This window comes from Uranotaenia lowii, chromosome 2 (assembly GCF_029784155.1).
Source record: "Uranotaenia lowii strain MFRU-FL chromosome 2, ASM2978415v1, whole genome shotgun sequence".
Lineage (NCBI taxonomy): Eukaryota > Metazoa > Arthropoda > Insecta > Diptera > Culicidae > Uranotaenia > Uranotaenia lowii.
Window position 1 is genome coordinate 363,928,539 of NC_073692.1, and position 15,904 is coordinate 363,944,442.

Consider the following 15,904-nt stretch of genomic DNA (forward strand, 5'->3'; position numbering starts at 1 on the left):
CTTCACCCTGCGTCGTCCATCGATGCAGTTCACGTAAATCCGTGTTATTTTTGCAGCTGCTGTTCTTTTCCGTTCAATTTTTTGCGTTAAAATGGATAAACCCGACTGTAAGTATGGTGCCTCGTGCTACCAGAAAAATCCGGCTCACAAGGAAAAGTATCGGCACCCTCCAAAAGCAAACGATGAAGCAGCTGAGGCGGAAGATAAACCGGAGGTAGAAAGCCCTAAGAATATTGAAACCTCTCCTAACGTAAATAAACGCCATGGTGCTTCGGAATCGGTCAACGAGGATGTGTTGGATGAAATTAAGCGATGCAAGCGGCCTCCGACACCGGAAAAAGATGACGGCAACCGGGAGGAAAGCGACAAAAGTCATGAGTATTATGGAATGACCCGACAGAGGTACACCCTTCCGGAGGTTCCAATGGATGTGGGAATGATGAGCGATATTTACGATCCGCAGATCGAATTTTGCAAGAAGGAAGAGTATAAGGACCTGTGCAGGAATTCTAAGGAATTTATTCGGCACAAGTTTCTGGTGCAAATGCCAGATTGTTTCGATTCCTTTTGGGATTATTGTTTGTCGAAAAGCAAGGATAATCCACAGGAGGTGTTTGATAAGCTGGGCCTTCGATTAGTTGGTCCGTTCGATGTTATGGGAAACAAATTCCAGGATGCGAAAATCCACGAACCCGGCGATTACCTACGCCACTGGCGGTTTTATTTCGATCCTCCGGAGTTCCAAACCGTTCTGGTGAAAAAGGGAACGGGACTTCACTACGGTTATTGGCGAGATCAGTTGGACGAGGCTAGTGGATTGGTTGCTGTTAATGATGTTAACAAGGGTTGCGAATTTAAAATGGTTGGAGAAAATATTTTCGATGCTGTGATGTAAGAAAAATGATATTATTTTTTAAACAATGGTAATTAATCTGATTTAAACATCTTTCAGACACTTTCTCGAGAACGAAGTTACAACGACCCCATTCAACAAAGCGCAGATCGCTTCCTTTAAAAAATCCCTCGAAGATTGGGCTAAGGAGCGTAACATTCCCCTGAAAGGGCAGGATAAGTTGAAAGCACGCAGCAAAGCTGTAGTATGTAAAACTTTCCACAAGGCCGGCATCGTAGTGCCTTTCGATCGTAAGCAACAGCTTGGCTACCGTCAACTGTTGGAGAGTGATGCAAACTTGAAAAAAATCCTAGCCAAATTTGACGGCCTAGATCGAGTGAAAGATTCCGATGAATTTACGGCAGCCAAAACAGCTCTACAACCGATCATTACCGGAGCCTTTATCGCGGTGGATGAATGTGATTTCGGAACAGCCCTGGAGTTGGCCATCGATTTGTTCTGCCACGGAACCAGTAATCTTCATGACATAATGAAACCGTTGTTCGTGACGGCCTATTCCCAGCTACAGAGGCCTGGATTTATCGCTATTATAAAAGTTAGTTTTTCTCCTTTTCATTGAACAAAAACATTATTAATTTTTACAATTTATTTTCAGTCGCATTTGGATAACCGCCGTAAAGGAATCGATCTGGATTTGCTGGCCAAATGAGGAGTTACTTGAACATTAGTTTCCTTCGTTGTTTCCACAAAAAAATTACAGTTTCTTGAATCATTGCTGTCTCATTTGAGTAAATCTACATTCTACAGTAATTATTATACGCATGAGATCAATAAAATTTAATAGTAATTTGATAAATGTGGTCTTCTTTTCAGCGCTTTTTTTTGAACATTTTTAAACGCCACTCAATTTTTAATCAGATACAGTTGCATTAGAAAACTAAATTAAATCAAGCAAGCAACAAATCATTTCACGTTCTTTAAAAGATGTTATATTCGGTTCAGAATTGAAAAAAAATCTTATGCATTGAATTCCAAAAACAAGATTGATGAAATGAGAAGTCTTGAAAAATCTTTTTCAACATTTAGGAGGCAATTAAAACGTATACAAAACTTTAAATTAATTTATGAAAAAAAATGGAGCTTTTCAATATTTTTTTTTTCTCAAACTTGTGTTTAGCAGTCTTGATAGCTATTAACGAAAGCTCACGCGAGTTTTTTAAATGTTTTCTGCAAAAAATGGTTTTTTGTTCAATGTGAATCAAAACGATTTTTAGTTTCAAATACATTATAATTTTTTTCTCCGTGCTTACATTTTCGATTTTGCTTCATGGGCTCAATAGGTTCTAATAAGAATTTTGTTTATATTTATATTCGAAATTCAAACAAAACTGCTCTGCTTTGTTTGTTTGTTCATCTCCGCCAGTTTTCACGTAAACAAACAAAAAATCACCCAATCGATCGGGCAGCGCCAGCACTATTTTTCATTGTTTCCCGGAAATTGTGCAAAGAAATTTCCGTTTCCGATTCGCCTGTGCTATCTCTAGCCGAGAATCGTTCAAAATTGAGAACAACAAAGGAAAACCAGGTGCAGGAAAGTCTTCCTCGAAGGGTGGTGGTGGCAGTAGCAGCGGAAGCGGAAGTTCAAACACTAATTCGCGGCAGTCCCAACAGATCGGGGCCATGAAACCGACCGTCGTTGCCGATGAGATGTTCCCGGAAGGACCCGGGCCGTTTCTCGATCTGGAGGAGGTGAGTTTGTGGGGATTTCTATTTCTCGGATGGAAGTATAAAACTTGGTGTTTATTTTTAATAGGCTGGTGGTTCCACTGGATTGTTGATGGATCTGGCAGCGAACGAGAAGGATGTCCATGCCGATTTTTACAATGGTAAAGCAATACATTGGAAACATTCGTTTTTTTTTGTCTTAAATTTGGTTTTTTTTTTGTAGATTTTGAGGATTTGTTCGACGAGGACGAGGATAACCTTATTTAAGAGAGAATGAAGTTATGTAAAGCAAAATAATAAAAGCAAATTAATTTAATTGTTTGTTCGAATTTTGTTACTTCTATCTAACCTGAAGTAATCCGAAGTCTCAATCTATTTACAACTATCAAAAGCAAAAGTTGTAGGATAATATACTAGAAGTAATAAAATAAGAAATGCAAAATCAAAAAAATAATAAAATAAAATAAAATTTAATGCAATATTTGTCCGTTCCTAACCCTATGCACTTTTGGTCTGAAACCCAAAGCAACGCGCGATAACCTTCAAAAGTCAAACCATAAAATTGTCATAAGCTGAACTCATCATCCGAAGAAATTAGCTTTCAAAGGCAGAAGTCTCAATTCACTTCTAGAGGTTGAGAATAAAACCTCTAGAAGTCTGAATTTTCTGTTATAAAAGTTGATCCCAACATAGCGGTTTTAATGCCTTTTTCAAAAATTGTATTCCAAGAAAAAAGTCAGTCAGCTATTTTTTGTAAGCAGAACTTCTCACTTTTATTATTCTCTTTTTTATAGCAAAAAATCAAATGTTTCAATCCCCTATGATTCTTTGTTCTAGGCAAAAGTTTTAACTTACTGATTTTTTTATATAGGCAGAAGTCTCAATCCACTAACAGTTTCTACAAAAAAAATCCATTCAAAGTAGCAGTAGTTTCACTCAATCCGGTGTTACTATTCATCATAAGCGGAAGTTTCAATCTGCTATACATTTTTCATCAGAAGAAGTCTTATTCGGCTTGACAAGCATTCAACAAATTCTTGAAAGCAGAAAACAGTCTTTGTATCGACAGAAGTTTCAATTCACTTGTTCAGAAGTCATCATCCAATGTTCTATTCAATTAGATCTGCTGAAACTGTTTTTCGTAATCAAAAGTTCAATTTAAAATCAATGCAATTTTTCACAAACAGAAGGCTCAAACTGGTGTCATTATACATTTTCCGAGAAGAATAATTTTCAATTCACTATCTCATAGGCGGAAATCACGATTTAATGGGGCAATTCATAATAGAAATCTTTATGAATTCCCATAAACAGCAGAAGTATCAATTCGTTGAAGCTTTTTCTCATCGGAAAAATCGTTCAATTGAACTTTTTTTTTTAAAACAGTACTGCCGTTCTAAGCAAGAATGTCCCATGTGACTTTTCGGTCATTTTCACTTTTTCGCTGGAAACGGTCTATTTTAGTGTTAACTTTCGAATAAAAACACAAACAAGTATACTTTGTTCTGAACTTATACGAAATTTTCATCAAGGGTGTTGTCTCTATGTTGATAGTTCTCACAAGAATGTCACATGCACTAGAGAGAACTCTATGAAAAATGCCATTTTTATCAAAAAATTCTCTTAAGATGAGTTTAAACTGTTTCACTGAAAACCACCAAAAAAGAGGACGGAGGAGGAGCGAGAAGCCTTGAGTGTTTTATTCAGAGAAATTTTCACTAAACACTTTTCGGTAGGCACTACTTACAGGATCCATACTTAACTATATACATTTTTATAAACAAAGAGGAACGTTTTTCTTAAATTACGGTTTAACATGAGTTTTTGGGAAAAAAAGAAACTATATGTGCTTTTAAAATGATAGAAAAGTTGTAGCCATGTGACAGTTTTTCGTAGAACTAGCATCGGCATGCGTTCTGATTCTACTTAAAAGTGTCACACGGAGCATTGTTGGCTCTAATTTGCTGTTTTTTGTAAGAAAGTTATTTTTTTTTTGACAGAAAACATTGTTAAATGATTAACTTGAACTGTTCACTACGAAAAAACTATTAGTGAATTTTTAGTTTTTAAGAAAAAATGGAAATATAGCTGATATTTCAATCGCATTTTTCTCGTTTGCACGTTTTCCCACATGGGACAATCTTGCTTAGAACGGCAGAGTAGCAGTCTCAAATCACTGTAGCCACTTTTTGTCAAATGCAGAAATTTTAATCCGCTGTGAAATCGATTATGATTAGTAACAGACAATCGTAAACTGAAACACTTTTGACCGTAGTTTTTTTTCCGCTTTCGTACTGATTGGCATCTTTCGGATCAATATATCTAAAAAAAAATTGTTATAACTACTTTCTATGTGTTTATTAAATGTTAGATTTCGGGGTTTCACAGGTGTTTGCAATGAATTACGGACAGGCGCTCAGAGGCGTTTCCTTGTTTTAAAAATTAAATGATCTTCTAAAGAAAAAAAAAACTTTTATGAAATAAAAACTTAATTACAATATAAAAAATAAACCTTTTTTTGTTTGACGACCTTATTTTTCCATTCGTCCACAGTTTTTATTTCTCTCACGTGTTGTGGAGTACGCACATCATTTGAATTTTTCCTCTAATTTAGAAGGAAAACTTATTTTCTTCTGCAAGTCAATAATATTTTAATAATCGATAAAGTCTTCAAAAAACATAAAATAAAACTTAAAAAAAACGAGAAAAAAACACGCTTAGCATTTTCTGGTTGTTTCTCTGATTCTTTTTTTCTTCTTCTCTCCTTTCAACTTACAACTAATAAGGTTTGTGTGTACTTTTTGTTTTATCATTTATTCACAAAGTCTTCGCGACCGAGGAAAAGTAAAATTTAGAGTTTCAGCTTGTTCTTGGTGCAATGTTTCCATACTTGGTTGGTGGTAGCGGACAAATCGAAACCACTACTGTAGTGGTTGAGCGAATTTTGTCGAACATTTTTATAAGGTGTATTATATTTTGTAGCATTTTGTTTTCTGTTGTTGAAATTTATATTTGCTGAATTTGTTGTTTTAGTGATACAAATTTTAAATTTTAATTACAATGAAGCCCAATAAATATGTACAATGTCATGCATCAGTTTTCTTAGTGCAATATCTTTCTTTTTTTAATGTAAACCAAAACTTTTCAACCAAGTTCAATCGGTATATAATCGAAACAATCCAAAAGACTTTTTAAAATTTTATAATGGTAATAGTTTTAATAAAAGAAATCAGAATACCTGACAAATGTTTCCGTTAAAAATCTGTTAGAATGAATCTGCGGTTAACAACAAATTGACAAGCGCATTCATCGGCGCAAAGTGATTAAGTTAAGACTGATATTATGATGCGATTTCTATTGATTTGCGGAAAGAGTTTATTTAGTAGCATTAAGTGTGAAAAGTAAACGTTACTTCTGTACTTTCCGGTGCATCAAAATTAGCTAGATTTTCTTCCACTTTCTATCGATGGTCGGTTTCATAGTTCTCTCTCTGGATCATTCTGCGACATAAACGTGGTTGAAGGTTTGATTCTGCACTTACTACTAAGCGATAACTACCAACTTTTGCACGGCGACATTAAAGGGACATAATAGAGCTCATTGCCTTTCATCCTACGAAGAAATAAACTTACATGTTTAACGATAACGATTTTTTTTTTGCTGTTTGTTTGCACTGCTTCTATGCATTGAGTGAGTTCTTATCAGTAACATTCCATTTTTTTTTTTTCTTTAATGCAATCAATTGCGTACTTTTCATATCTGTTTTTTACATCTTACCCACTAAATTCACCGCCTTTTCACCTGCAAATCAACATCCACTTGCAACTATTTGAAAAGAAACTAGCCATTCCCAATTCAACTTGCTGTTGAGATTACCTTTTTTGTTGGGTAACCTCCAAGCAGCCTCGCGCCAACTTCTACCGTACACAGAAAGCAATAAATTCGTGTGCATGAGCAAAACAAGCATATGTGTCTCGCCGTGCTTGCTAGCACTGTCTTTTGCCGATTCAACATTGCATTCCAAGCCAGCTTCCGGGTTCAGGGTCAGGGGAGCAAAATTCATCCTTTTTATCCATCCTGGCCATCTTCGGAGATCAGATCGTCCTCGTTCAGTTCGCTAGCGTTGTCCGGGTGGAAGGTGGCAAACAGATCGCCAACATCCTGGGCACTGTCGTCGTAGAAATCTTGCCCGCCGTAGGACGAAGCCATCTCCAAATCGTCGGTTTCGTTCTCGATGCCAAGGCCGTACTCTGTGGATGAGATGGGTGGAAAGGTTAAAATGCGGATACGAACGATAGTCACTGCGTTTATTTTTTTTTAATTGTTTTTGTATCTGGGATATATTAAACTCTTTATCCTATGCCAGAGTGATTTTCAACTAATGACCTCACTTGTTTACCTTATTTTACTAAAGAAGCATAACTTGTGATGCAAAGCATACTTCACTTCGATAAATTAAAAGGATTCATGGAAAGGCGTGACGAGATGCCTTCGAGAATCTTTGAAAGAGGGACGGATACAATGTATTCAAGCTACCTTCGTTATGCTTATCATTGCGATCTGCACAAATTGTGATGACGTTACATAGAAATAGCTGCGAAACAATGAAAAATAGCGTTACGCAATGCTGAGCATATCATCCAATCTCTCGTAATTCTTAGGTTCACCCTTTAAGTGCGTTACGTAATTTATGACACCCCGTAGAACTAAGATCAGCTGTGAAACTTAAGACGTTTAGATATGGCCCTAAGATTTGAGACAAACGACACTGGACCTGAGAAATAAAATCTAGGGCATGAGACCTGATAGCATAAAACTGAGACACGAAGTATGGCACATTACACATGACTTGAGGCGTGAAACCATTGAAATGAGACGTAAGACGTGGGAAGTGAGATGTGGATCGTGAGAACTGAGACATCATTTGAGCTAGACCATCGCAGACTGCATGCCACGTGTTGATGTTATCACACATCTTCTGCAACATGTTGTCGGCTGTCGTGTCTGGTTCGCAGGCTGCAAATATGTTGGCACGTTCCTCTTCAAATCTTGGACAATAGAATGCCACGTGTTTGGATGTCTCGTCCGGGTCACCACATGTTAGGCAGACCAGCTAGGCCACATGTCCGAACCTGTGGTGATACTTCATGGAGCATTCATGACCAGTCAGGAATAGCGTCATGAAGAAATTCGAGTCGCCATGCTTTCTTTCCATTCATTCCTTGATATTTTGGATCAAACGATGGGTCCACCTTCTTCTTTCTAAGCTGTCCCACAGCTGCTGCCAGTTGGCCATGGAGCTATTCCTGGCTCGTGTTCTCACGTTTTGCGTGTCTCTATTTTCGTAGCAATCGGAGTTCTCCACCAACAAAACCAAGATGGGCATGACTTCCGCTTCAACGCATGCAGCCTCCGACCAAACATTGCGGTATGCACTGATGACCCGTAAATCTGCTGGTTACACTGGACGTTAAGGTCAGATTTTCAGGCCGACCCTCCATATCGAAGAATTGACGAAACCACACTCGAGATTATCCTCCGCTGATTACTTCGGATTCCCGAGTTGTTCGCAACTATCTTAATATATAAGCGCGGCCGTGGCTGCTGCCGCATTCTTGCACACATACTCAACGTGGTTTTTAAAGCTGAGCCTGTCGTCAATCATCACACCCAAATATTAAAGCTCGCGCTTTTATTCGATAGTTCATGGTACAACTGTAATCCTGCCTGTTTGCGGTGAAATCAGGTTTTACATCAGGACCATCTCGGTTTTGTGGTTAGCAAACTCTTAGAGTACATCCCGCTTTCCACCGCCTCTACAACTTTACTCCCTCTGGCAGGCTCAATGTCAGCACCTCATCGCACGTAATATTCCACAAAACCATGGGACCGACCCTTACGGTACTCCAACTGTAACATCCACTTCCTGAAATCCTTCGCTCGTCATGTATTGTAGCTTACGGTTTTGGAAATAGTTTCCACTAATTTTCCTAACAGCCGAATCTGGGACGGCACAGGTGCATCACAGCTTAATACTACAGAATCCGGTCGGGGTTGTTTCCAATCTGGCATCCCTTCCTGCTTCGACGGGCGTACCGCCGACGACTTCGGCCTCGATTCGGCTTGCTCCCACCACGTCAGCAAAAACTAAACTCGCAAAACCAAAATGACGAAAAATCGGGCGCCGAAAATCGATCAGCTCTTGAGCAACGGCTCAGCTCCCGAAAACGACCCTATCGATAAATTAATAACAGCTTTCATTTATCTGATGAAGCGCATCCGATAAATAACTCACCCATTGGGGCCGTTGTCTTCTGCTAGATCTAAAAGCTATGGCCCGCTACGTGATTTAGTGAACACATGACCCTACAATATCGAGCAGTTACTTTAATGGCTCTAGGAGTGGGATTTTTATTTCAGGTTAGACTCACCCTATGTCTTGTCTCTAGGCTGCGAAGCTTTCTTTCTTCTTCTTTTCCTTTTTGTTTTTCTGGCTGACTTTATCCGATCGAACAAAGTTGGTACACTTGATCTCACCTTATTGACCGAAAGATACGGATATCTCCTCCTTCAAATCTGGCTGCGACTCTGGAATGCGAGCAAATGGTGTAATTTAGGCAATAAATGCTTTTAACATCGATCACGAATCAAAATCCAAATTTTCTTCTTCGGTTGGTGTTGTTCAGATTTGTTGGCTGTTGTTTACGTTGTTTTCCCATGTTTGCGATTGACATCTACTAGTCCATACTAGGAGACGGTTCGTCTCGAGACGGTCAAAGCGTCTCCCATTTTATTAGGGAGACGCTGAGACCATCTCAGGTTTCCAACAAACAACAGCAGACAACAAAGTTCGCCTCATAAAAACAATCACAGTTCAGGTTGCCTAGTATGGACTAGGCTTTAGTTCTTAACACTCATTTTTTGGTCAGATGTTAACTCTAACGGTAGAACACGCTCAGAACAAAATAGCTACACAGACTACATTGTACCATTATCCGTTATATCGATCTGTTGCGCTCTACCTTTAGGGCAGAGCTCCAGGCCGCTCATCCATATTGTTGTTTCGATAGTGCTACGCTCGCAAGGAGACTTCTCTTGATACTTTTTGGACCATGGCAGTTCGACATAATCCACGCCAATGAGTCGATGACTTTCGACTCACTATCACAACAGTAAAACTAACAGTAAAACGACTATCGACTATTATTCATATATTTTTCAGCTGCTGCTTCGAAGATGTGGTGTGTCCTCCAACAGTATTCTCCAGGTGCGACAAAACTACTCTGTTAGTCACTTCGGTGAGCTATCTGAAGTATTCTGAAACTTGACTACTCCATCCAGACGCCAGCCTTTTCTACAAAGTCTTCTACCTCTTCGATTGTTTCGCCGGTAATCATGAGCAAGATTCGTCTGCAAATCCGACTATCTGCGCCCCTGCTGGTAGTTTCAACGTTAACACCTTATTATACGCGGCATTATAAAGAACAGGTTCTACTATGGAACACTCGCTGTTAGGGCAGTAGATCGTAACCCTGTTTCGGTTCCGTAGGTAAAGACGCGATTTTCAAAAAGAGATTGGGATCACACATCCTGTGAAGCGGGACAATGATGGATGCCCTGGATGTTTTCTATCCGGGCCTGGGGCCTTATCCACCGCAAGTTTCTTAGCGATGACCACAAGTTCCTTGTTTGTTACTTGCTCGATGTCGTGGACTCCCGCGTCGTACGGGGCTAGCGGCCACTGTGTCGGATCATGCACGGGAAAAGATGCGCAACGATCTCAGGTTTAAGCGATTCACATACATTTCCATCAAATGTGGTTCGCCGCATTGAATCGCATTCGCCGTTTCGCATCGCATCGCACTCACTATGTCATCGGCCTCAGTCACTGACGTTCTGTCCGGTATTCCATGCTTGCGATAGGTGCTGGTAGCTCCAGTGTTACACAGCCCAACCTTCAGTCTCGCGAATGCTTCTAGTAAGCTGTGGCCTCTAGGGTTATTTCACTTATTACTCCAGTTAACCGACCAAGCGTTAAGTCATCTCCTATCATTACAGGGGCCATTCCTGTCAATTCGTGAGTGATTTCATTCAACATTGTGTTAAAATCTCCGATCGTCGTCCATCTTGGAGGAGCGTAGCAGCTACAGAAGATGATGCCGTTAATTTTGGCAATCAGGAATCCGTCCCGAAAATCTACCACTATCTCCTGGATGGCAAAACGCCTCGTGACGTAGACAGCAGCTAAGCCATACTGTCCAGTGTTCCGAATATCACTCAATTCTCATGAGAGACACTGAAACGTTTTCAACAGCGAAAGCAAAACCTAAATTGTCGGTTGGTTTATCTCCCAGTTGGGCAAAGATTGTGTTCGACAGCGCTGCTCCGAGAATCAAAGAAATAAAATTTGAAAGAGAGACGTTTCTTCTCTAGTTGGAATTCTAAACTGAGTGAGGAGCTACCTGATTTTCAGTTTCTTTTTTCAGTCAATAAATTTTCTTGCTCAATCACTCACTCACTCACTCGTTTACTGATCGATGATCGAATGCTGTCTGCCTGATACATCTTGCTTTGTTGTTGCTGTTGTTGGGGAGGATTAAAATAACCACTCAAACACGCAGGCAGTACATATGAACATATGTTTCTGCCGCTTTGCCAGAAAGTACGCAGGCAGTATGAACCGATGCAAGGCCGCATTGATTGAGTTTGAGTGAGTGAGTGAGTGGATTTTCGAATTGGATCTTGTATCAGTAAGTGTCTCAATCACTTCTGATACACCAGGTAGTGAGCTTGAGAGATCGACTTAGATGCGAGTCCGCTTTCGCTTTTGAATCTTGTTTACATTGACTTCGCATTGTCGCTCTGCCGATTCTCTAGGGAACAACAGGCAGCAGCAATCGGCTTTGAATGTTTCCAACTAGAAACCTATCATGAGCGTTTTTTCCGAGTGATTTTCGGAAGACTGATACTGTCCCATAGTCTCAGGTTTCAAGTCTTGAGTCTCAGGTCCGAGTCTGAGATATCTTCCTCAGGTCTCAAAACCTGATTTAATGGGTTTTGTGTATGTTCTGTTGCATTATCGTGTATTACTTACAAAGTTTTTTTTAAATATATTCCTCGAATCTAGGGTAAATTTTTTAGATTGAAGCTCTTCTCAGCTAAGCGCTGTTCATTATACGATTCAGCTGTGAGTTTCATCACTAATTCAATGATATTTGCACATTTCTGCATCTTAGCAGACAACGAGATTTTATACTCATGAGCATGGTCTCCAATTTTCATTCAGTCATTTGAATCTAGACTCCTCTGGAAGTTCACAATCGAATAACTTTTTTTGCCGCCAAATGAAAACTTATAAGTTTCAGGTTGCTATGAAAGTCAGTAAACAAAACATTCAGACCGGTCCGCATAACAGTCGAATGAAAGAAATTTTTTTCGATTGAAAATCATCGCTTTTATTTTCATGCCTTGCTGAAAATCTTCAAATAAGTAGATTATTAGTCTAAAAGTACAAATTAATAGGACGTTTTTTACAGAATCAAGCTATCAAAATAGCAAAAAAATATTTTTTTTTAATATTAGATTTTTTTGTAGCTTTTAAATCAATTCCTCTTCCTTAAATAAAAAAAAATAATATAAATATTAAATGAATTTAGAGCTCTTGGCTTAGTTCCCTTTTAAAATAGTTTATAACCACAAAAAAAAACAAACTTGAACAAAAAATTACATGAAAATAACAATTTTCATTTTCGTTTGAAATTGAAGATCTCGATTTTCATTTGAACATCATCAGGTGCACTTTGAAAATCATTAACGTCATCATCATTCGAAACACCGAGGAATTTCAACTGAAATTATCGCAAGAAAACTTACAGTAGCTTGCTTTGGCCTTTTATTTGAAATATTTTTCTGTTGTGAATGTGAAAATTGGAGACGCTGCTCATGAGTTCACTGAAAAATAAAGTGAATGATTCCAAAATAATACTAAATTCTGCCATCACGTCTTTAGAGTTAAATTTTCATTTGTTTTTGTAAATTTTCATTTGTTTTTTAAAATGACACACAGTATACAGCGAAAATGAGAGCAACTGAGAAATGGAACTTTAGACCTTAACTTTGACACATGACATAAAACATGTAGATTTGTGCTCAGAAGTGAGATGTAAGAAGTAAGATATTAGAAGAAACGTAAAACGAAAGAAATGAGATGTGGAACGCGAGAAGTGAGATATCAGAATTAAGAAGTATGTGAGGTATGAGACGTGTGAATGGAAATGTGAGGCGTGAAACCGGTCTAATATCTCACGACCCATATCTTACGTCTCATGTTTCAGTTCTCAGGTCCCAAGGCCCAGGTATTATGTCTCAAGTCTCATGTTTCTGTTTTCTGTTTGTATGTTTTAAGTCTCAGGACTCATGTCCCTCATAGTCTTAAGTCCCACGTCTTATGTTTCATTAGATTGAGTCGATTCATTTTTAAATTTCTCAAACCCTGAAATATAAAGGTTTTATTATGGTTTAACACTTTTCCAAGATTTTCTTTTAACAAAATTTTAAAGAAATATTTACATGAGTAAATTTTAACTTTCAGGTTTGCATGGAAAAAATCAATAATTAATTTTTTCCTTAAAAACGAACATGATTTTTGCCAAATCTATAAATTCTCAAAGGAAATTTTCTGCTGAAAGAAATAAAGTTCGAGCCGAGAGGTTATTTTCCTTATTTTCCACAAACTGAGCTGTACTAAATTTATAGTTTTGAAACATTTTAACGTAGGTATGCAAATTTCTCAGACAATATTCAGCTCGTGTAAGGAAGTCGTAAAAAAAGGGGAAAAATGTAGTTCAAAAGCTGTAGATCTGGTTTTTGCACCATTTTGAATCTCGGCTAAAAATAGATTTTTTTTAAAGATATCTCATGAATTTAGGGGAAATCGAGGTGATTGATGGCAAAATTATATCAAATTTTGCTATCACGAATTATCAATAATATCAGATTTTGATTGTACTATTCATATTTTTTTTTTTCAATTTTCTTCGAGTTCGAATAACGAAAAAATAAATTATTTTAGGTAGTTGAATATTATCTGAAAATAGTATTTTAGTTCCGTTTCAAAGTTTTTGAAAATATAAATTTTGCACAAATAGGGTGAGAAACAAAAGGGATAGATATAATGTATAGGTATAGGTTTTTAATTCAGAAATGTTAAAATGACACTAGAAATTCAAAATGTGTTATTCCGGAAAACCGGACATTTTATATCCTAACAACCACTGGACGAAATGGTAAAAGTTCGTTCTATTGTGATATTCGAACATTTCGCACAAAGTTTAATAAATTTATTTTACCATAAGAGTGAACCCAAACAACTTGATATCTCGTATCTAATTGGTATGAGAACGGAATGCATTTTTAGAGTTTAATACTTGTTAGAACTAAGTACTTACTATCAATGTACTTTTCCAGCGACTTGGGCACCATCGATTTGAGTTTCGATATATTTTCGACCGTGCACTGGCCTTTGTCGAATCCTATTAGTAGAAAAGAGAAAAAGCGAGGACATATTAGTACAATTCACAACTTCCTCCTACTGCTGCTTCTGCTAACAACTTACCCAGCAGCAATCCCATCCGCTTCAACACTTCCAGATCATCATGAATCTCGAAAGCATTGTCGAAATCGAATGAAAATTCCGACCTGTGAAATAAATTTTGTTTTTACATTAATTTTCGATAATCCACCTTTAAACTCGAGATTAAAACTTACTTGTCATTCGAAATACTACAGTTGATGTGAGTTTTCTTATCCGTATTTACAATTATGAATGGCAACTGTATGGCGGAGCTCGGGTTCGGAACCAGACCTCGGTCCTCGTTTTCCTGATTTCTCGCAACCAGCGACTTGAACGCCACGTGCTGCATGATGAGATCCCGCAGTTGTTTCTGCTTCTGCTCGATCCGTTCCCGAGCCTTCTCGTTCTCCTTCTCGAGATCGTCGCACTCCTGGACGCTGCTAGTCGGCAAACCGTGCCAGCGGATTTCCTTCTTCTCCTTGGAAATTATGTTCATCGCCATCAGCACATTGAGGGCGTCGTACACCCGCCTGCGGATGTTCTTCTGGTCGTAGGAAGCTGGATCCACACCGGGATGGCTTTGAGTTTCCTCAGCGACCAGCTCGTCGGCCACCTCGTTGTACGTGGTCGTGCCCTTTTCTTTCACCTTCTCGCAAACCTTCATCGAGAAGTGCCTCAGGCCACGGCCGATTTTGTCGGTTTTTCTCCGACGCGAGGCCGGGGTGTGAATCTGCTGACTGGCGGCGGCTTTCTTGCCATAGTTGTACTGTTGTGATTGCTGGTGCTGCTGCTGCACCTGGTGGTATTGTTGAGATCCTTTGTGGGTTGTTTGCTGCACCGTGGCCACTACCGGGGATGGCGGGGTGAAGCTTGTGGTGATGATGGACGCACTGGACGCCATCGGGCTGCTGGTCATCACGTTTCCGGTACTGATATACGAAGCAGACGCTGCTGGAATGGCGGCCGAAGTCGAGGGACTCATCGAGGTTGAAGGTGCTAGCATGGCGGTCAGATTTTTGCCACTAATCTGTCCCGGTGTGGCAATTAGCTTTAATTGACCCTTGAAAAAAATGTTGTTAATTAGATACGGCTAACCTCACTGCAATGAAACAGCAACCTACCAACTGTGATGGGGAGATTCGAACCAGCGGTTTACCGTTGACACTTTTTCCCGCGGTAGCATTCACAAATTGCAACTCTACAAAAACAGTCACAAGAGCGACGAAGAAGATCAATTAATTATCGCACACGCCTCGCACAACGTTAGTTCAGCCGGAATTCCGACTAGTAGATGAGCTAAGCTGAAATACTTACTGGGACTGTTGACGGTTATTATCTTTTGTCCGGGCGCCAACTTCTGAACGATCGGGGTAGCAAAGTTCTGTAAAATAGATAACAAAATTTACGTCAATTCAATTTTCACGTACATTTCAGAACAAGATTCTCTAGAATGAAGTTCGATAATCGGAGAAACTAAGCGGGATATGTGTAGCTCTCAATGATTCACAACCGACTCAGGTACACGATTAGAAGCAGCTAAACGCTAAAAAGCTGCGAACTGTTGTTTGACTTTTTTTTTATTGCGTATCGGTTTCTCATTTTGTTTTACCACCCAAAGGGTGATGCAAAAATCGTTTACCTACGACAACTCGAACGGGAAAGATGGATGAATGAGAGAATAGCTTTTTTTGTGCAATGCACAAGTGGAGAAAAAAGAACTTAACGCCGCGTGGTTCGCAGTTCGTTGCTTACTG

General features: G+C 39.0%; 3 protein-coding genes across 3 annotated transcripts in view; 2 read left to right on the forward strand and 1 right to left on the reverse strand.

The window, feature by feature from the left end:
• Window positions 1-2: 2 nt before the first annotated feature.
• On the forward strand, window positions 3-1,679 carry LOC129746695 (histone PARylation factor 1-like). The gene is made up of 3 exons (XM_055740544.1): window positions 3-891; window positions 953-1,448; window positions 1,509-1,679. The coding sequence occupies exons 1-3, from the start codon at window positions 92-94 to the stop codon at window positions 1,560-1,562; spliced, it is 1,350 nt and encodes a 449-aa protein (XP_055596519.1). The 5' UTR covers window positions 3-91; the 3' UTR covers window positions 1,563-1,679.
• A 584-nt stretch (window positions 1,680-2,263) lies between these two features.
• LOC129748209 (COP9 signalosome complex subunit 9) lies at window positions 2,264-2,894 on the forward strand. Its single transcript, XM_055742722.1, has 3 exons — window positions 2,264-2,602; window positions 2,667-2,739; window positions 2,802-2,894. The coding sequence occupies exons 1-3, from the start codon at window positions 2,534-2,536 to the stop codon at window positions 2,843-2,845; spliced, it is 186 nt and encodes a 61-aa protein (XP_055598697.1). The 5' UTR covers window positions 2,264-2,533; the 3' UTR covers window positions 2,846-2,894.
• Window positions 2,895-4,911: 2,017 nt separating this feature from the next.
• Window positions 4,912-15,904, reverse strand: part of LOC129744543 (transcription factor Dp-1) — a 44,262-nt gene continuing 33,269 nt past the window's right edge. Inside the window, exons 3-8 of the mRNA XM_055737120.1 lie at window positions 15,465-15,531; window positions 15,272-15,348; window positions 14,345-15,210; window positions 14,193-14,275; window positions 14,026-14,109; window positions 4,912-6,828 (exon numbers count right to left, since the gene is read on the reverse strand). Coding sequence (XP_055593095.1) covers window positions 6,647-6,828; window positions 14,026-14,109; window positions 14,193-14,275; window positions 14,345-15,210; window positions 15,272-15,348; window positions 15,465-15,531 — 1,359 coding nt within the window. The 3' untranslated portion in view covers window positions 4,912-6,646. The remainder of the gene's footprint in view (window positions 6,829-14,025; window positions 14,110-14,192; window positions 14,276-14,344; window positions 15,211-15,271; window positions 15,349-15,464; window positions 15,532-15,904) is intronic.